This window comes from Ceratotherium simum, chromosome 1 (genome assembly GCF_057802395.1).
Source record: "Ceratotherium simum simum isolate JZ-2026a chromosome 1, ASM5780239v1, whole genome shotgun sequence".
Classification (NCBI taxonomy): domain Eukaryota; kingdom Metazoa; phylum Chordata; class Mammalia; order Perissodactyla; family Rhinocerotidae; genus Ceratotherium; species Ceratotherium simum.
The window spans coordinates 55194965-55216130 of NC_141900.1; the positions used below are offsets into that span (position 1 = coordinate 55194965).

At 39.2% G+C, this 21166-nt stretch overlaps 1 protein-coding gene across 2 annotated transcripts in view; it reads right to left on the reverse strand.

Annotated features, from left to right (window-relative positions):
* Nucleotides 1–21166, reverse strand: part of RAPGEF5 (Rap guanine nucleotide exchange factor 5) — a 220801-nt gene that overhangs the window by 53790 nt on the left and 145845 nt on the right. Inside the window, exons 10-11 of one of the 2 annotated variants that reach the window (XM_087428762.1) lie at nucleotides 17453–17568; nucleotides 16917–17005 (exon numbers count right to left, since the gene is read on the reverse strand). In XM_087428762.1, coding sequence (XP_087284888.1) covers nucleotides 16917–17005; nucleotides 17453–17568 — 205 coding nt within the window. Of the gene's footprint in view, nucleotides 1–16916; nucleotides 17006–17452; nucleotides 17572–21166 lie in introns of both variants that reach the window. The other variant, XM_004418931.3, reaches the window with a different exon arrangement.

Here is a 21166-nt window from a genome sequence, read left to right on the forward strand (position 1 = left end):
TTAGTTAGGTCACCTATAAAGTGGATATCACATCCATATCTAGCAGAATTGTAGTCAGGATTAAATAGAACAGTGTATCTATAGCATCTGGCTGAGAACCTGGCATACATCACGCACTCAATAAATGCTACCTGTTCTTTATTTTCATAAAATAATATTTAGATCCTGTCCCAATTCTCCAACTGCCACTAATCAACCAATGAAAATTGAGTATCGATAACTGCCTATATATAAGGCATTTGTTAAGAGGCTAGGGGTTGAAAGACAGGAAAGCACAGAGTGATCCATGGCTTCAAGCTCATAATTAGTTAGGAGCTGAGACATGTATCCCCATGAAATGAATTTAATGAGGTAACATTTCAACTGAGCAGCACCAACCATAAATGTCACAGGGGATAAGGAGAGACTCCAATATGCCAGGGAAGGTTTTACCAAACAGGTGGTGTAAGATGCACCCTAACTTTCAAGAAGAATTGGTGGAGGAAGAGGCAAAGAAAATGTGAGTAAAGGAGTGAATGTGGGTGCGTCTGTGGCTGAGTCACAAACCTGTGGCCTTTGGGCCTTGTTTAGCCCTTAAAGATGTTTTTTGTTAGATGACAATATTTAAAAATCAGATCTGGCAACACCAGACCCACATCTCATACGGCAACCATGGTTTAGAGCTGAGTTGCCCTTTTTATGCAGGGTGCCCTCTCCAGTTTACATGGTTCTGCCCTAGCTGGCTTCCCTCGTACATATTAACTGTCTGTGCACTTGAGAGTTTGTAAGTCTTGGTCTGTGGTATAGTCGAGAAACGGTAATGAAAGTGATCACATGGTATAACTCAAAAGTAAAGCTAGAAAGTAGGTTAGAGCCAATTCCTGGGCTCCAGGGTCTCTGAGCGCTAGACTAAGGGGCCTGGGGCTTGTTCTATAGCAAAAGGGAAGCGAATGGAGATTATCAAGGTGAGAAGTGACAAGAGACACAGATTGCACTTGCTGCGTCAGTGAAGTCAGACTGGATAAAGGAAGCCTAAGCGGAGGGAGGACGAGTTTACTTTTAAACATGTTAACCTTGGGTTCCCTAGCTTACTTTAAGTGAAGCTATAGGCAAAAACATCAAAAACCAGAGCTTGCTAAAGAGGGCTGGATGATTATGGGAGCTACTGTACAGTGGTCCCCCTTTATCCACAGGGGATATGTTCCAAGACCCCCAGCGGATGCCTGAAACTGCAGAGAGCATCGAACTCTATACATATTATGTTTTATCCTATACGTACATACTTATGATAAAGTTTAACTTAGCCACAAGATTAACAACAATAATAATAAAATAGAACAATTATAACAATATACTGTAATAAAAGTTACCATAGATCTTCCCCACCTCAGCATACGACTTTTTTCTTTCCTTAAGTCGAGACCTTTCACCTTTTCACTAAAAGGAAGCACTTTAGAGCTACTCCGTGGCATATCCAAATTGCCAGCATCACTACTCTTGTGCTTTGCGGGGTTATTTGAACACATGTGGTACCATGACAGTTGATCTGATAACAGAACGTTACTAAGTGACTGACTAACGGGCAGGTGGCGTATACAGTGTGGGATACAATGGACAGAGGGATGATTCACGTCCCGGGCGGGATGGCAAGAGATCGCGAAAGATCTCATCACACTACTCAGAAGGTGCACAATTTAAAACTTATGAATTGTTTATTTGTGGAATTTTCCATTTAAGATTTTTGGACCATGGTTGATTGCGGGTAACTGAAACGGTGGAAGGTGAAACCACGGATAAGGGGGGACTACTGTATAAAGAGAATGGCTCGGAACAACGTGAATTCTCAAATAACAATCCTAGGAAGATGTAAGCAATGGTCTATGGGTTAAGCTGGGGTGGATGTTCACATTTTGGCAATGCTAAGAGAAAGATGAGTTAAGGAAGAGGAAAGAGGAAAGAGAGAAACAGGAGAATTGGGAGACACAAATGTAATAGAAGCCAACAAGAAAAAAGGATTGGAAAAGAGAGCAGATCCTAAGTGTCAAAAATTGCTGGAAGGAGGTTCATCAGACTGAGCATTCAAAGGCTACTGCATTTCGTGTGTGGAGGTCCCTGGCCTGAAGGCTTTAGAGGGACGCACTTTGGTAAACGGTAGGGGCAGACTCTAGATAGACTGAAAGGAACCGAGGATATTCTGATAATCAGCTCTCACACCATCTATCACACTGTTTTTCCCCAAAGGCTCTTCTTGCAGTTGTACAGCTCATTGATTGGTAACAGCAGTTGCTCTCACAAATGAGCCAGGAGGAAAAATTTCTTCATGATCAATGCGAGTATCACATTATTTAACTTTATAGATTAGAATGTGGGAATTGCTATGGGTATGAAGCCTTCGATACCTATCTGCCAGCATCTACCAACAAAATTAATATCTGGTTCTAAGATTCACTCAGTCTAACATAATCGACCTCTCCGAGTTGCTCCATCTCGTATGATTAACATCACATAATGCATTCGTAAGATAGACACTGTAGTCCTAAGTGCTTGTCAATTAAACATTCTACGAATTCATGAAACAAAGAAAAATTAATTTAAACATTAAATCTTAAATTAGAAGTCTAAGGCATGGTTATTTCAAGCAATAACTCTAATATTTGACTCAGCTTAGGACAAGTATGATATTTTTATCTCCCAAGCACCAAGAAGAATCTGCATTACCAGCTTTCCTTCAAAATTTGAAATATATCACCAGTCTGAATGGTAATTTTTTTTCCTGGTTATTGTTAATCATTAGCACTGAATTTCAGACAAGCAAAATTTTATTTATTTTTTTTGTTTCTGGTTAACAGAAATTCTAGGGATATTAGAAAGAAGTTATTTTCCTTAAAGTTTAGCAGTGGATAGTTAGCTGCCTTTTTTAAAGCTAAGAAATTGGCCTGATAGCTAGACATACTAAAGATAAAAATTTGATATCCTACAAATGTACTAATTTAAAGTAAACACAACTAAACACAACTAAGGCTCTTTCTAAACTGGGCACAAGATCTTACACAAATTGAAAACTCTCAACACAAGAAAATTTACTTTAATGTACTGCCTATGTTTAAAAATATTTCTAGGACAAATATTTCAACCAGTGACTGACAGCAGGCAGGCCTTTGTGTTCTGGTTTCCAGGATAGCCATTCAAGTTCTTTTCAATACCACACAGCTGCTTTCTTTCTCACACAGGTGAAAGGGAGACTTGTGGTTTAGGGTCACAAAGAAAGGTTTGGTCACAACCGTTGACTGAATACCTATCACTAAGGGTTGAGCACTGTGCTCTCTGGAGAAGACAAAGTTGTATGAGAAGGTCTCAACTTCCAGAGGGGTTTGAAGTTTGATTGTTGAGATCATTAAAGGACCATGTAAGGCAGCCTACAAGCCCCAGGCTAATGAATATTCCATTCATTCGAACTCGAACCAAACCTCCGCACCCCAACCCCCACCCACTACCACCACCCAGCATACATGATCTAGCCCTAGAGAGACCCAAATTTGCTTTGGACACATCTCTTCCTTACCACGCACAAGGGAGCCACTGGTGGCTTCAGTGGGCAATGAGGAAAAGCAGAGAAGGGAAGAGAGTAGCTACTCTATTTGAAAATAATCACAACAGCCACCCTTTATTGACCCCTGTGTGCTGTACCAAGAACTCTACTCACATGATTTGTGCTCCTCATATCCACCCTAGGAGGTAGGTCTTACATTCTCTTTTGCGAGATGATGACACTGAGGCTGAGATAAGTAAGGTGAAGAACCACTGAGGCTCCTCAGAAAGTTAATGTCAGAAGGAGCCCAGGTCCCAAGGTGAGCGGAGCCTCAGCTCTAGCTCTCCCACTGCCCTATGCTCTCCTAGGAGGTGGATCCAAACAGTCCCTGCAAGGGGTAGGGGGAAGGAAGGGCAGGAAAGTCATAGAATGTAGAGTTTGGAAGGGATGAACCACCATAGATATAGGAACTTGGTCTTTTCATCAGCCTTGAATCCCCAAAGATACCCCTACGAAGTTGTTTTCCATCTATGTGCCAGCATGCTGGAGTTCTTTATTCCTACTCAAATTTTATTTTGTTTTTATTTTCTAGTGAACACCTGGCCACAGCAAATAGATATGAGACCAGCCAATTTGCTTTTCTAAAGGTAGAACTGGCAATATCATGGAGGGATTAAGATCGCCCACAAATTCCTAATACTTTTGAGATGTTTTGGTGGCCAATTATACATATTTATATTTTTAAAAATCAAAATGTAAAAGCAGAAACTAAAACATTTTTTTTAAAAGGTCAAACCATAAAATTCTTCCTTTCCTTCTAGATAAACAACTCCATTTTAACATTACAGATACTGAAAATCATTAGTCACATTATATTTTGTTCATTCTTTCCTAAATCAAAAGAATTGCCTTCTATGTCAAGGTCTTGGCTGTCCCTCACCTCAGTTATCATCTGTGCCTATCAGCCCAACATCTGGGTAAACAGGCATCAATTACCACTGGCCAAGATATTTTTGACTTTGGGCTAATGGCACTCATATAAGCTCCTTTGTCCCAGATAGTGCTAATAAGTCAGTTTTGTTTCATTTTAAAATAAATGTACTACTTATACACCTAAGAATATCCTTAGGTCTTTCTCTTAGCACTGAAATCACATGATTCATGGTGATTTGACCCACACAGCAGATATGTAACAGGCACGTATGAGTTCTCAAATATCACCAAGAATATAACATCACAGTATAATTATATACAATTATATACTATAAGCTACTCTTAAAGAACAAATTGTGCTATTGTTTAAAAAAATAAAACTTCTTCCAAGCTGTAACATACAAAATATCTTAGTTCAATTTATTTTATGAAAAATATTTCTAACTGCTCCTAGGGAGACATTTGGAGTAAAAGATGTAGAATTCTCAAACATGAATTAAATGGCTCAAATCAGACATGAGAAAGGTACTTACAGTGAAGTAAACCTTGCATGTTAAGAATACACGAGGCCATTCTAAATAGTCACTTGTTGAGAAGAATACAAGAGCTAATCCAAACCACTTTTATAGGCTTTTTAAAAAATGATTATACAATGCTTTAAATCACAGTATGTTTATATTTCTTTGAAGAAACAGAAATATATAATTATGGCCTTGATTCTAAAGTGTCAAAACAAACTAACATAAGCTTCCACTTATAAAATTACATATGCCATTTTCCTTTCTGTTAGGAATCAGAATTTTTCCAGGGCATATTTATTCCTAGATATTTTTAAAAACAAAACAAAACAACATATTTCCCAGCTTCACTTGCAGCTAGATATGGCCATGAAACTAAGTTTTGGTCCACGAGACAAAAGCAGAGCTCTGTGTGATGAACAGGTGTGTTCTTTGTGACTTGCTCCATCCTGCTGCCCGGACTGTGATGCTAGCATCCATCCTGGTCCAAGAAATGAAGGTCAGACTCTAGGGAAATGGAGCAAAGAGCTGGAAAGAATCTCAGTCCTTTCTGATTTCAGAGTGGCCTTACCAGCTCTGGACTGCATTTCTCCATATTTATTTTCACATGAGAGATAAGTATATTTATACATTGCTCAAGTCACTGTCAGAATTTTTCTGTTATATGCAACCATCCCTAACCACAAATAATGCATACACACAAAAAATTTTCAGAAACTCAAACACATAATCAGTAATGTAGTTGGGTTCTCAAGTTTCTCAATTAACAAAAGCAGTAAAAGTACATTTAAGGAAAGATAAGTATTGTGAATTTATCCTGATCTCACTACTGTGGATTTCTAGAATGTGCTGATGAAGACACATTTGCCTTGCATGTTTCTGTTTAAAAAAAAAAAAACAAACACCCTCCCCAGGAGATTGTCAAATAGTGAAATTGTCATCATAATTCTGAGATGTACACTCATACTATGGCAGTCAGCACTAGAAGAACTTGAGCTTACTAAAATTTTTCTACAGGTCATCAGCAGTAAATGAAAATGGCTTGCAACGCCTTCAAATTCAGATCAAACTGAACCGAGACATGAGAGAAGATCCAAAATTAGGACGAAAAGATCTTCACCCTGTTTTTTGTTAACGAAACACATGACATGACACTAGATTTACCATATCTGTAGCCTGCTATGCAAAAACAAAATATGTGATATCAAGCAAGACAGGGAGAAAATTTAGGGGAAAAAAGTGCAACTTGCTCTAAGTAGTATATAACTCTCTTCATAACAGGTGTATTTAAAGCACATTGAAAGGGATGTAATAAGAAGGAAAATACCAGATGCTTTAATATTAGAGCTACTATTTACCATGGGTCCTGACACATACACCCATTCACCTAAAACTAGGTTCATTTTTAGACTGAGAATTTAAGTAGAAATATCCAGCCAGGTATGCAGTGGGCAATTTTAATTTGTACTTTTCATTTTCACACTAAGTGAAGCTCATTTAAAGAATTAAAAGACTTAAAAGTTAGAAGAGTCACCAAATATCCTGCCTGCTGAGAACAGACAAGAACAGTATGTCTGAAGCAGAAAAGGATACAGAATTGCTCTGAAAATAATTTTCTGTCACTATTTAGATTACAACAAGATATTTTACTTTTCCTCACTTTCTGTTCACCCATATTTAACAATTCTGTCTAATTTCACATTTATTTCTGAGATTCGAGGGAAGGACTGCCAGCCAAGTAGCAGCCTTTCCAATGAGGCAAAAAGCCGCAAACAGAATGAAAAGAATAGTTTCAATTGTAGAGCAAGAAAGCCCCAAGGGCAGAAAATGAGAATAATGGGAAATGGGAGGGGAAGGTTATAAGGAGAAAGAGAAATGCAAAGAGAAATGAGAAAAAGCTCAATTATAGGTATGTTAAAGACAAAAATCCTCCCACTCAAAGAATATCCCTTTTAGACATGTGCTTGTCAATTACAACAATTCTGTGGCACTGCACTCTTTAAATGAAGCAATAATTTGATTGAAACATGCTGCGAGAGATTAACATGCAGTGATTATAATCAACAAATTGTCATCCACTAACATCCCTTCCTCACTTACAAGACTATCTGAAGTACACACTCGTACACAGAAAAATTATTTTTTTCCCCCCATTTTCTGATAGGACGCTAAATTTTGTTTGAGGAAGATGTCACAGGATTTTAAAATAAAGACAAGGACATCTGATGATCTCACGTCTGAGGAGATGATAGACAAGATCTCTGAGAGAGAGAAAAAAGAGTTTTTTCATCCTTTGACATTGTCTTAAATACAGTTTGAGTAATTTTAGTCGCTGATGTTACAGTAAAATTATGGTTTTGCTAAAATTACTAGATTGTCGAATTCCTATTGACACAATATCTTGTCTCCATGAATTTCAGAATCTGTTGCTCCTTTCAATTTGCTGCTCCAAAAATGCCTGACTCGCAGTACACATTTAAACAAGTTTCTGGAAATACAGGCAGACACTGACAAAAATCACACGTGTTTCTACTAAAGTACAATATTAAATATGCCAACAGTCCCAAAATTCACTGATAAAATATGTTAGTTCTACAAACTTAAGATTTGAGAGCAGTGTTTTCTTCTTAAAAGAAAAATCCACTTTCTTGTTAAGAGAACAAAAAAAGAAAAAAATTTACAAGAACTGAAATCAGCACCAAACTGAGAAACTGTGCTATGGAGATTATAGATTATAGAACTACAGATAGAAAAGAAATAAAAGTAGCAGCCTTCATTCTTAAAGGATAATATACTAGGGAGACAATATAAAGAGAAGATTAAACAAAGCTGTTATCTTTCTCAAATTTGTTTTTATGAGAAAAAATACAAGTTATACTGAAGATTTGTGTTTCAAAAGCAATGTTCATCGTATGTCAAAGACACTATCTAGATTCAAGCCAGTAAGATTCCTATAATAATAAAACCAAAGAGTATTAGGACCTTGTAATTCTACACAAACTTTGTGACTTATTAGACAGAGCCTTTATACTTTATACTTAAAAATAAGATTTTCATTTTATATAATCTGATTTGTTGAAAATTGACAATTCATGTACCTACTTATGGCAACTCTCAGTATAACCAGAATACTTTATTTGTAATAATAAGACAAATACAAATAATACAGCCATTCTAGAAAACTTACTGAACTACAAAGAAAGAAATACCTAAGGCTCCTCACAGACATCTATCCAAAAAGATGAGTATCAAATTGGGCATTTGAGGCTGAGGGAAAGCATTTCAAGTGAAACAAATTAAATGTAAATACAGGAAATAAAGTAAATAAAATGTGCCGATGTGACTAAAGAAGAAAGTCCATTCACTTGTAAGTTTTCCATACTGGCTGCAGTTTACACAGGGAAACTCGCATGGTTCAGGGGTTGAGGATATCACCCCCAGGACTGACTTGACAGAAACGAGCAGTCACACGTGTACTTCATTTAGAATAGAGTGGGAAGGAAACCTTCAAGACCCTCTACCTCACCTCCAGGCTCTAGGACAAGGTCTTCACTCTAACCCTCCAGAAAGTGGTTGATATTTTCTTTAAATGTATTCAAAGAAGAAAGTCTAAATACTCTTAAGATGCTCAAGTTTTTCAAAATCCTTATAGTCAGGAGGCTTCAGATCTAAGTTCTAAGGTAATTCTTGTCCCTCATGTATTTCATTTTCCATTTCCTATTTGCAGATCCTCTTGAAATTAATTTCCCATGGCCCTACAATATTTTAGTTTGTTTCTAGTGTGCTCTAGACTTACGCTTGAACTCAAAGTACTAGAAGAGATCATGTGGAGTAAACATGAAAAGGATGCAATTTAAAAAAATGCATTCCAGTGATTCATTCGCATTCTAAATGGGGACTGTTTCCCTGAAAAGTATGTTGTACTCCTACTTATCTCCTTATCCATTAAACATCTTCCTTTGCCCATTGGTTATGCTGTAATGAAAACTTCCACATTTCCATTATTAATCAGTGTATGTTAATGACCTTATGCTTCAGCTCTGTCTCACTTCATTTCACCTTGCTTCATTACCAACAAGAGTATTAATTAACCCACAATCTACTGGCAGTGTAAAAGCATCAATTTCCTTGTTATCATACATAATATTGCATGTTCAAAGGTGGTGCAAATAGATTAGTTCAGAAGATGAACACCTCAAAAGAAATCCACAGTCAAAATCTGAGTTTTAATCACTTCTCATTTGAGTGGTCTGATACAGTGTCAGCTGGAACCAGGACCTTTGCCTCCACACCCCCTATCTTTTGTAACCTTCTTGAAGCAGTTAGCTCACCAGCGGCCATCCTGCTCACAGCTGGAAACCAAGAAACAGGTCTTTGTGCTGGAGATTAGATGCTTTTAAGTGGCTACTGAAGCACCTGTTTTGGGGTTTATAGCTAGAGCTGAATGGTAGGTTTTTACCTCAGTTATGCCTTTCATCCATGATTCTAGTCACTAGACAAAAATAGTCTCTAGGATAAAGCTAGGAATATGCCTGGGTTCATTCCAGTTTCAAATGATTACTCTATCTCTCAAGCAGCTTAGTTAATTTTTTCTACCTTAGCTTCTATGTCCAATAGATGGGAACAAATATCCTCTACAAGGGTTCAACAAATGGAGAGGAAGTTTGGATAAAAGGAGTGGTATCTTGAGTAATCTTCAAATCCCAGCTCTCAAATCTGGAAGGAGCCTCAAATGTCGTGTGGTCTGAGTCCTCTGCTTTCATAAATGAGGCAACCGAGAAGAAAATTTCTACACAATTCTAATTATCTCATCACTTTGTCAATATTAATTTATACAGTCTCCCAAGGCTACAATTATGGTCGGCAAATATATTACATTCTCCATATTAGTAATCAGGCGAGAAGCTCAGAGAACTGCCAAAATACCAAACCAAACCAAAACAACAAAACGCATAGCACAAAGATGATAAAGCAGAGCAGAAACCATGTTCTAATGTGAGCACTTCTCCTTCCAGCTCTCTCTCGACAGCACTTTAGGGATTTTTGGTGTCACTGTGGAGGCTGTTTCCAGCCTTCACTTTATCTGGATAAACAAGCCCTCACTGAACAGTGGTGATCTGCATCTGCATCTGAGGCACACCCAGGGCAACTGGAGTTGGTACTAATGAATTTATTTAGTCTTGTGTTGATTTTGTCATTAGCATCTATGCAAACAAAATTAACCTAATATTTAAAAGTGACAGTTTCATAAAGCTGAAAAAGATCTCAAGTGGCAACCGAGTGCAGTTACTTGTCCCTGAGAAAGCTATTTTCACCGGTCAAGATGGTAAAAGGCTGATACCAAACATTTCCACAGATGCAGATTCTATTGTTTCTAGCCCTAGCTAGTAGCATCAGGGATACCTATACCTACTCCAAATTTCTTTTACTTTTTCTTTTTTTTTTAATTAAGTCTATTTCCTTTGGTTCTGAACTTTGTTGACTATAACCAATAGTTTCATGTTAATTTTCTAAAATATTTTAAATACATTAAAACATTCCTCTCGCTTCTTTATTTTTAAAGACATGTGGATATAGTCATCCTAAACCAGTGCCTGTAACAATACTGGTTATTAGCACTCATCATTTAATATCCACTATTTCCCTATCTGGTTTTTGTTTGACTCTCTCTACTAGAATACAAGACCCAGGAAGGTAAGGAGTTTGTCTGTTTTGTTTACAGCTGTGTCTGCTACATCTAGAACAGTGCCTACACAATAGGAGATGGAAGATATTTATGGAATGAAGGAATTAAATTTTTCTAAGGCACTCATATATGTGCATATAGAAATTGAGTAATTAAAAGTGCACTGTTATATTTTATTACAGAAGCAGTGTGCAAAGTTAAAGGAAGGAATTACAGGGAGATGGCTAGTATAAGAGATAGGATGTAGTAAATTTCATCACTTGGGGAAAATAGGCGCTTTTCTTCTGCAACAGATTGTTTCTGAATATCCCAAAATGGCTTGGTAATAAAACTTTGCAAATGGATTTTACTAGTAGGTGATACATCAAAGCTATTCTTTGGAAATGTTAGAGCATAATTTCTTAAAGGAACTTAAAAAGTTTCCCATTGGACAAGGGTATATACAATCAGACTTAAATCATCACCAGGCATGGCCACTGAACCTTGGATTCCAAGCTTCCTACCCCATCAACATTCTCACTGCTCTACAAGGTTGAAGAAATGCAGCAGTAATATAAAGTAACATGAAGTCAGACCAAATAGCCCAAGTCCTGTGCAATGGCTAAGTGATGATGATTTTAGCATAAAATGACCACAAGTTTCCGGAAGTTGTCTACGTAAATTCTAAGGTCTCCTCCAGATCTAGAATTCTATGGTTCTGTAACAGTTTTTGAAAGGAAAGGGGTTGAAATAGATCCCTCTGAATCAAAGGGTTTTAGTGATGAAAGACGCTTTGGAAATCATCTTGTGTAAGACTTGCTCAAGGTCTCAGGTTGTTTACTAATGGAGCCCAGATCTGGGACTCAAGCCTTTAGAATCTCATATCAGTACTCTTTCTACTCAGCTATGTGCACTTTCTCCTTCCTTAAAATCTTAGTTCTTACAGAAGCAAGCATTCTTGGCTGAGAGACCTAAGGACCACCCAGAGACTTTTGTAGTGTGACAGAACCCTGGCAAAAATTCAGATGGGTTTTGTTCACTATATCATCACCTCCTCATTCCAAGAGTTGAGAAATCAAACAGCTGTGTGTCCAGTACCTCTGTCTCCTCTGATTGTTTCCTTTTTTCAAAACCATTTCAGTGGATGGACCAGCAGTGCAGGTTTGTGAATTTTAAGTTTCGTGGCCTCCAGAGGCTCCAAGGCAGGGACCAGTGGACATGAGGCTGGACATAAAGCCCTGGAGAGGGAGTAGGGAGGGGAGGTAGAGGAAAGGGGGAATGACATCCCTAATTCTCAGAGGCATGTATATATGTATACTATTAGAAACTTAGAATATGTCTTTAAGGAAAAAAAATGGGAAGTGAGAGAAAGTCAGTGTTCTAGTTCACTGCATATTAGCATCACCTGGGGAGCTTTCAAAGCCCATAAGGCTTAGGCCCCAACTCAGGTCAACTGAATCAGAATCTCTGGGGTGGGACCCAGGCATTGGTACTTTTTTTGTGTGTGTGTGTGAGGAATATTAGCCCTGAGCTAACATCTGTTGCCAATCTTCCTCTTTTTGCTGAGGAAGATTGGCCCTGGGCTAATATCCGTGCCCATCTTCCTCTACTTTATATGTGGGACGCCTGCCACAGCATGGCTTGATAGTCATTGCATAGGTCTGCGCCCGGGGTTCTGAACCCACGAACCCTGGGCAGCTGAAGCAGAGCACGTGAACCAACCACTACGCCACCAGGCCAGCCCCCAGGCATTGGTACTTTTAAAAAGTACCCCATGTGCTGCTAATGTGCAGCCACAGATAAGATCCAGTGGTCTATGTGTTACATGATATTATAAAAATAAAAAGATAAATACAAGATAATTTTACGTGCATATTAATTGCACAAAATCATGGAGGGACTTACCATCATCTAAAAATTTCTGTGCCTACCCTCAAAAAGTTTTAGTCCTGCAAAAGACATGCTGCTACAGGGTTATTAAAGTCTTGCCACCCACAAGAGGAGGCCTGGAACAGAGGCACCAAATGTCTTTCCAGAAATCCTAAAAGGTGAGAAAATCAAGGAAGAAGTTCACCTAAATTGTCTTCTATGCAATGATCAGAAGAAAAGTATTCTTAATTTTTCTTCACAATAAATTTGTATCAGGCACATATGACAGGCTTGGTGCTGGCAGGAAAGAAGATAAAAAAATTAATGGAAAATGAGGTACCTGTCCTAGCTTTACTCAAGTTTCCGTCAGTGCAATGCTCTAAAAAAGCCATTAAGCTGGTGATGGAGAATAACTTTTGGACTCTATAGATTGAGTGAGACACTCCTATAATAAAATCCAGGTACTTTCATATAGGTTGTTGCCTCGTTATGAAGGTAAGGAACTCACTTCCTCAACGACATGCTCAACCTACTAGGAGCTGCTGAAAGCACACCACCAACACTGAGGCATCCACGACAGAGCAAAGCAGCTGAGCAGACAGTTCCACACCGAGTCCACATTAACAGAATACACTGAAGCATAACCTCATGAGGTAAAGAAAGTAGTCACACTTTGAAGAAAGCAGGTCAAACGTAATAAGAATCGGCTGGTAGGCTTTACCTAGTTCCACTATCCTATTCGCTGCTTGTTTTTCTTGGAAAGCTATAATCATAAGCGCATTTTCTTCAAAAAGATGAATAAAGAACAAGGAAATGAAAAAAAGAGGGGAGCAAATAATGCATTTCCTCTTGTGTTTTCCCTAAGGTAGGCCTGTCATAATGCAGATTTAGAAAGAAAAATCAATAAGGTTTTCTCTATTTAATCCATCCAATACATAGTTTTTTCCCTGCTTTGAAATAGAAATCATTATTCTCAGAAGCATCTCTAAGCAAAACACACTTTACCCTTTCCAGGGAGGGGGAAGGGTTAAACAGGAGCAGCACCCAGCGCAGACCCTATAGAGCAGGGCTGGCTGGCGCAAACTTGCTCCTCCAGCCTCCTGCTCCTCTACTCACAACTTGTTTTTCTTTCTTCTTGCCTGCCTTGCAGTTCTCCTAGGCTGGGAATGCCCAATGATGTCTGCTCTATTTCTGGGAAGATGAAAGATAGCTTCTTGATTTTTCTCTAACGTTCCAAATGTTTCAAGTCAGAACCTGAACCTTGAAAGAAAAGGAAATCTTTGAAAAGAGTTTCAATCACTTTCCATGTTCACAAACCGATATCCAGTTACCAGACTCAAATAGCTGTTCCATTTTAAACAATGAAGCATTACTCATTCATTCATTCATTCCACAGATATTCGCTGGATGACCCCTTGTGCCTGGTACTACCAGGGAGGAAAGGTATGTATGTAGGGAATTATGAAAACAAGCATGGTAAGTGTTGTGCGGATCTAATCATTTAGGGAAATCATTAGTAGGTTGCTTTTAAGCATCTCTAATAACATTTTTGATTTTATAACTCAGTTTGACTTGGTGATAGAATATCATACGTATTGTTGTTTTTGATTCTATTCTTGAGTCAAGTAGCAACAGGAATACACTATTTCAATTGCCCCGGCATTCTCCTTCTTATTCCATTCAATTAAGTAAACTTTTTTCCAGTTGCATGTTAACATCAATTAGTAGTCACTTCAACTTGTCCTTTGTGATATAGAAGGTCTCTTTCATTGTAGGCCTTGCACCTACATTTTCACAACTAACTGACCTTTGTGGGAAAGAGATGGGGAAAAACTTGGATCTCTCGCTTGCTTATCTTCCCCAGCCTCTGGAGGGTACAGGAATGTAAGAATCCAGCACAGGTTCATCCCAGCCTCCAGGACATTTATTTCCTCTCATGCACCCTTTCCTCCTTATTGCCACTGGGGCCATGTGGACGACCACCATATGGCTCAGCCCAGCCCCATATGGCTCCATCTCCCTAAAAGGGGTGCTCAAGAACATAAAAATGCTGCTGTACACTTTTATTGCAGCCCCTTCTCATTTTCCTCCATCTGTCTTCCATATGCTTATGCGACTCTATTAGGCTCTTGTACACGCAGGCCTTTTATAGTGAGAGTTGCCAGCCTGACCAAGATAAAGAACTAGAATTCACCTTGGTCAGTGACAAGGGGCCTTAATTACTTTAAACATGTGATTCATTTAGTATTCAAACTAATAACCACTTTTCCTCAATATGCACATGAAATTTATTTTATTTTATATTTATGATATTTCTTTTAATTTTATCAACAAAAACCACATGGCAGCTTTTCTGTTGTATTTTCTCCAAGTGCTGTATATAAAGTTTGAAGAATTGCATGTGACTTCCACTTATACATACAACAATCACTCTCTAAAGTTGACTTTTTCATTTTCATAAAATTCTCCTTTTTTTGGAGGGAGAGTTGTTACCATTTTTTCCCTCAAGTGTCTCTGCAAAAATCGGAAGTTCATGTGTCCTCTGTAAACTCTAAGCAAATGAGTAGGAATGAGGAGATGCTGACCCTGATGTGCCTCTTCCTGCCCTGCTCAGGTCAAGCCACTGAATCCTGGTCCTCTTTGCCTTGCTGGACACATGGCTAAAGTGACATATTTGATCCCAGGGCCAGTACAGCAGTCATTAGACACCATGCACAACACCACTTCTCAGCAGGAGGCAACTCCTGACACTAGGAACAGTAATCAGAGCCATTTCTCATTGCCAGTGTCAAATAGTGGGAATTTGTCAGTGGGCATCTAGGCCATCTTTCTAAAAAAAACTAATGACAATAGAAAGAAAGAAAAAAGAAATCAAGTTAGGCTTAAAATTGGCTTTAATAATTTCTACACTTACTAATATGACCTAGACACAAAGTCTTATATAACAGAATTGTGATGCTATTAAGAAGAAGACAGCATTCAATCCCCCAAAACATCTACCCACCTTTAAAGGTGTCCTCTTCATGGCAGATAATTTGCCTGTAATCTAGCCCAAACCACCTGTGTAAAGCAGTCTGGTAATCAGTGCATGGGAAAGTATGCCTAGTTCCATGATAATCATATCTGATGAAGCAGAACGTGGGAATTGGGCTCTAATGCACAAAATGTTAATCAATAGACATACAAAAACAACCCAGCAAATGCCACAAGAATACATTTTTCTTTTAGCTTGTGTATAAATGACAAGTATTGATTTTTACCCCCCAAACATATGCAAAATAATGTATTTATCTGAATTTTGAGATCAAACAATAACATTATGGTAGGATACGTGATTGGGTCATTTGCATTTTTTTTTACCTGCTTACATATTTCACACATCTTTGTTTCTCTTACTGTCCTTTATAACGCAGTGTAGAGCCAGACATCAATTATGTTCAGACAAAACTACTGGGATACAAGGAAACTCTCACTCACACCTAAGCTGTCATTTCACAATCCTTCCTGCATGGGAAAAACCTAAGGAGTTACTCTGCACTAATTCACCTACAAATACCTTTTATTGATGCAATCACTATATTGCAAACTGTGGGCATTACAGGTGCTGTGATGGCAGCAAAAAGTGCCTTTTAGTCAGGGGATCAAGTTACAGAATTTAGGCTACAGCCAGAAGCCTATTCATTGGAGTAATTGCTCCAGGCTGGAACAAATTACAAATTCTGGTTAAGAGAAGCAAGTACTTGCCCTTGTGTGATAAAGGAAGTGTGGGTAGGTCATTTTGTAAATGCAATGTAGTGTTTCCAAAAGTGCAAGTGTGAAAAAGCTAAATGGGTATTTTGCTCCAAGATTAAATAGAAAGGACAAGAAGTCTGATCAATAAGACTTCAGTGAACTATAATTTCTGGTCTGAGAAGCTATGAGTATCATATTCTGCACAGCAGGGCTTGCCCCCAGCAGTTTGTATATCACTTGGAAAAAGGCAGAAGTTGCTGCTAAGCTTATAGTTGCTGAGTAGTTGCATTAATTGTTGACATTTCCTCCCCCAGCTCAGTGCTTCCCACAGGCCAGGTGAATGCTTGCTAACCCCCTCCCCATATTTCTTCCCATTGAACACTGGCTATTGAATGCTGGCCTCTTGCCAACTGCCTTTAGGTGAGATTTGGTAAAAATTGCCAAAGAAACAAGAACATCTGCCTTCATATCATTTTCATTGTACAGCTATTTCCCAGGTAGCTGCTTGGATCTACATGTGTCCATTTACTGGATTTAAACAAAACAGCATGAGGGCAAGGGGGAGGCGCACAAAACATATGCTATTCCAGCCCACGGTGGTTTCAGCTACAGTGGGAGCCTTGCCCCTAATGATACTGACAAGGGCAGCTGCAGCTGTGAGTCTGGAAGGAGGAGACACCCCCTGCCTTACCTGTTTCTTTGTCCTGGACTTCTTCCAGGTGCAAGTCATTCAAAAGGTGCTCCAAAATCTTCTCCGGAGTCCCGGACACGACCACGTATCTGTCAGAGAGCAGAGAGTCCACCGAGTCATCCTCCGTTGAAGACTGCGAGCGGCTGCTCCATTCATCGTCCTCATCCTCCTCGTCAATGTATTTGAAATAAGGCACATCGAAGGTAGGCAAGGGCAGCTGTCGGTCTGAGAGCGCCGCAGATTCTTTCCTCTCTAAATGAGGGTCAAAGACCCTCAGGCGGGAGCTGCCCATTGTGAACGGCTACTAACAAAGGCATCCCCTAAATGCTAAAAGATCTTGCCATCTCTGTCCTTTCACTGGGAACCGAGTCCATCTGGCTGCTAAGAGCTCTGCAGTCAGCTAGAACGCTCGAGAGGCGGAGAAAAAGGGAGGGAGGGAGGGAAGAGGAGGCAAAGAGAGCGAGTGAGATGGAGCAGGGAAGGGAAGGCAGGCAGGGGAAGGAAACAGGAGCGCGTGCCTCGGTGGAAACTCTCACCTCCAATCACTCTCCGCGCTCCCGGCTGGGGGGGCTGGGCCACCGCACTGCACTTTCTTCAGCACCAGGACGTTCCGCTCTTGCTCTTTAACCCGAACAGTCGTCACTTCATCATCCTGCTTTAATTACAGACGGGAGTGTTGGATGGGAGAAGGAAAAAGGGAGAGAACATTAAAATGAAAAAAAGGAGCTAACTAAAGCTGCATTTTCTCGAGTCGCTTTCCACTATAATTTCTTTAAAGATGCAGAATAAATTAGGAGTCTGCTCAAGAATCTCCCTCTAATGGTACAGTGTCCAGACTCAAGTTCTATGAACACATAAAGCATTAGAGAGATGTAAGTACTTTAAAGAAAATAAAATGGGGATGGGATTCAGAGAGTTCATTTTTAAAACTACTTGAAATTTGAATTAAGGAATCCAAAGTTCAAAGTTTCAAAAAACACAACCTACTAATTGCATGTGTACTATATTCTCTTTTACCTGGTTAACGCTTGTGAAACAATCACTGTATTAAAACTGGAAGGTCATATAAAACATCATTTAAACACTAAAACAATGAGCAAGCCATAATACGTGGCTGTAGTAGATACATACAGTCATTTACGTCACAGCCTTACTTTAAAAGGTGAGCAAAAAACTACCTATTCTATCATTCAGTTCATTTTTTTTTCAGACTTGAGATGGCCTTCAAATTTATCATGTACTTGTTTTGCCAGAATACAAGCAAAAATGGATCTCTCATCTAGGTTGAAATTCGGATGTCATGGGTGAGTGCACTGACTTTCTTCACCTAGGTCCGTTTTAAAAAGGAGAGAAGGCTGAACAATCATTCATTTCTGCACACACAGCTTCCACAGCCCAGAGCCAGCGTGGCCCGCTGACGTGGCTGTCGGAGTCCGGCTCACTGCTGACCCAGCAGTGTGGAGCCTGACCCCGAGTGATGAACACTTCCAGAGTGCATAGTGTGAAATTCTCCTGATGTGCGACACCCAGGAAGAGGAAGGTAGCCCAGGAAAAGAGAACTGGGAAATGCATGTAAGAAAATCTAGCTTCTGTATTTCTGAGGATCTGAGCAAAAAATTAAAGCAAGGAAATTTGATAGCAAGTAGGCTTCCCCTTAAAAATCATGTCATCTCTTTAAAAAGGGAAATATATCCTAGGGTTCCTAGCACATTTCTGCTACTAGCAGAAAATCCTACCTATAATTAGGGACAAACAAAAAAAAAGAATATTTTTCCCCCAATGGATAAAAAGTACTCTATTCTTGTGCCTTATTAATCAGTTCCACAGATCTATGAGGGATGTCAATGTATTTTATTCCCCTTTCATAAGAAAAGGAAGGCACTAATCTTGTCATAATTGCCAACCAATCAGTGATAAAATTATGATTTCAACTCCCAGTGTCCTGATTCCTAAGAAAATGTAGTGACCTAGCCATTTGAGTCCTCCAGGATCTTCTTAAAGACAAAAAATATTGGTCATTCTAAACAGCAATATAATTTTATGATCATTATTTTTTAATCTTTTATTGGAAAATAATTTTAGTATGTAAAACTGATGTATTACATTTCAGCAAGGTCAGACACGCAGTTACTGTGGCAATTAACGTTGGATATTCATTGTTAAACTCCCTGAGGACAGCAGTGTGACTCCTGTAACATGAATACCAATGTGTAATTGCTATCTTTCATTTCTCCAAAGGGGCTCTTTTGTTGTCCATATGACTGAAGTGAAATAAGGTGCCTGGAGAGACCAGCATATATTGACCCAAAAAAAAAAAAAAAAAAAAAAAAGGCAGAATGTAGGTCTGGGATACTGAGACACACAGAAACAAATAATTCAGTAAACAGTAGATCTGAAAGGACAAAAATCTCTCCCTGGTTTTCCTCTCATTGTAAGCCAACACTTATTTTACATGAGCCTGCTGCCATTATGAAGTAGATTTTACATTCTACGTGCACGTGATATATGGCATTATTAACTTCCACGGGCCATGCACATACATATGGATGGGAAGGGCTTCTCTAATGTCTGTGTAACTAATATGTATTACAGGGCTGTGCACGGAGCAGCCACACTCTGCTGGGCAGGCGAATAGCTGAATCATATTGATGTACTATCAATAGCATCTTATGTCATAGCGATAGTTTCCATTTTGAAAACCTGTTAAAAAATAAAGAGAAAAAGCAGAAAAATCAATGTATAAAGAAAGATGTAAGTCATCTAAAATTGCCATGAAAATATAATAACCCTATGTATTATATCTGACTCTCAAGAAGGAAGGTTAAATTAACGCCTCCTGACCCACGCACCTTTACCTAAGTGTTCTTCCTGAAAAAAAGCAGAAGTACCATGGTTGAGGTTTTGGGTATGAAACTTTATCCTGGTGCTTGCTTGGTTAAGAATAAAAGTATCTGGAGAACTGCTGACAAAATATATTCAATGACAAATAGTTCATTAAATGCAAGTAAAGCATTAAAATGTTTAATTTATAGTCCTTCATTCAACAAATAGTGAGGATCTCTTTTGGGTCAGGCACTGTGCTGGACACCAAGTGGCAAGCAGAGATGAGTAAGACAAGTACCCTGCCCTTAAATGACAAGTTAATAGGCTCTATAGCAACAAAAGTCTAACTCTGTGAGCACCCTAAGATGAGGCAAAATGCAAGAGACGGTGCAAAGGGAGAATCCACAGGATTTGATGGTGAAAGCTGACTGTGTGTGACAGAGAATGGGAATGCCACTAAATGGGACAAAAATCCATGGAGGAACTGGTTCTGGTCAGACTGATGAATCTAGTTTCAGATAGTGATGTTTTAGTACTGATAATACGTCATGCTGTAGATGTTTAGCAGGCAGTTAGAAATAAAGAATGAAGGCTCTGGACAAAGGTTAAGGAGACAGACAGATATGTGAATTATTCCAGTTTGGGGAATGGATGAAATTGTTGAGGGGGAACAGGAGAGAAAGGGAACCATGAAGATGGGGATAAGGGAAGAAAACATAAAGTAGGGGGAAGAAGTGGGGGTTCAGAGACATGGAGGAAAGCTTCTTATAGAGATTATGAGGAAGTAAAACCAAGGAAACCTGGAGGGCCCTGTCTCAGGAGATTTAAGGAAAAAACTTGCCTGATGCTGTAAAGTTTACAAAGGTGGTAAGTTTAAGAAAAAGTGATGAGGAGATCATTTTGGGTCCAGGAGTGGGAAAAGAAGTGTTAAGATGTGAGTGAATGGGGAGGAAGTGGGAAGACCACTTCCAAGGAATTTCATTATGAAGGGAAGAAGTCAGACTGAAGAGGCTGCATGGCTGGGGAAGGTAGCGAGGTGAGGGGGGTATTGAGAAGAGGAGATAGGGTCAGGAACACAAGAGAAGGGTTAGGCCATAAAAGGACCAAGATTTCTTCCTCTCAGAGAGGATCATGGGAAAGAGGATGAGTAGAGATTTAGAAAAAAAGTAGGAAAAATAAGGAAGCTGAGGTAGATCATAGGAGATGGCTTCTATCTTCTTAGTTGAGTGGTAATTGAGACCATCTTCTGGAAGGAGGGGATTCAGGGTGAAGTTGGTGGCCTAAAGAGAGTATTATTGGGAAAATGGCTTCAGGGGGTACAACAGGGGATAAAAAAGTTAGGAAAAAAAGGATTGCCAGGCAGCCTTTTGGACTGCCGAAGGTAGAAAACACATGGTTATGGTTTTCTGGCTTTCTGCTGAAGTGCT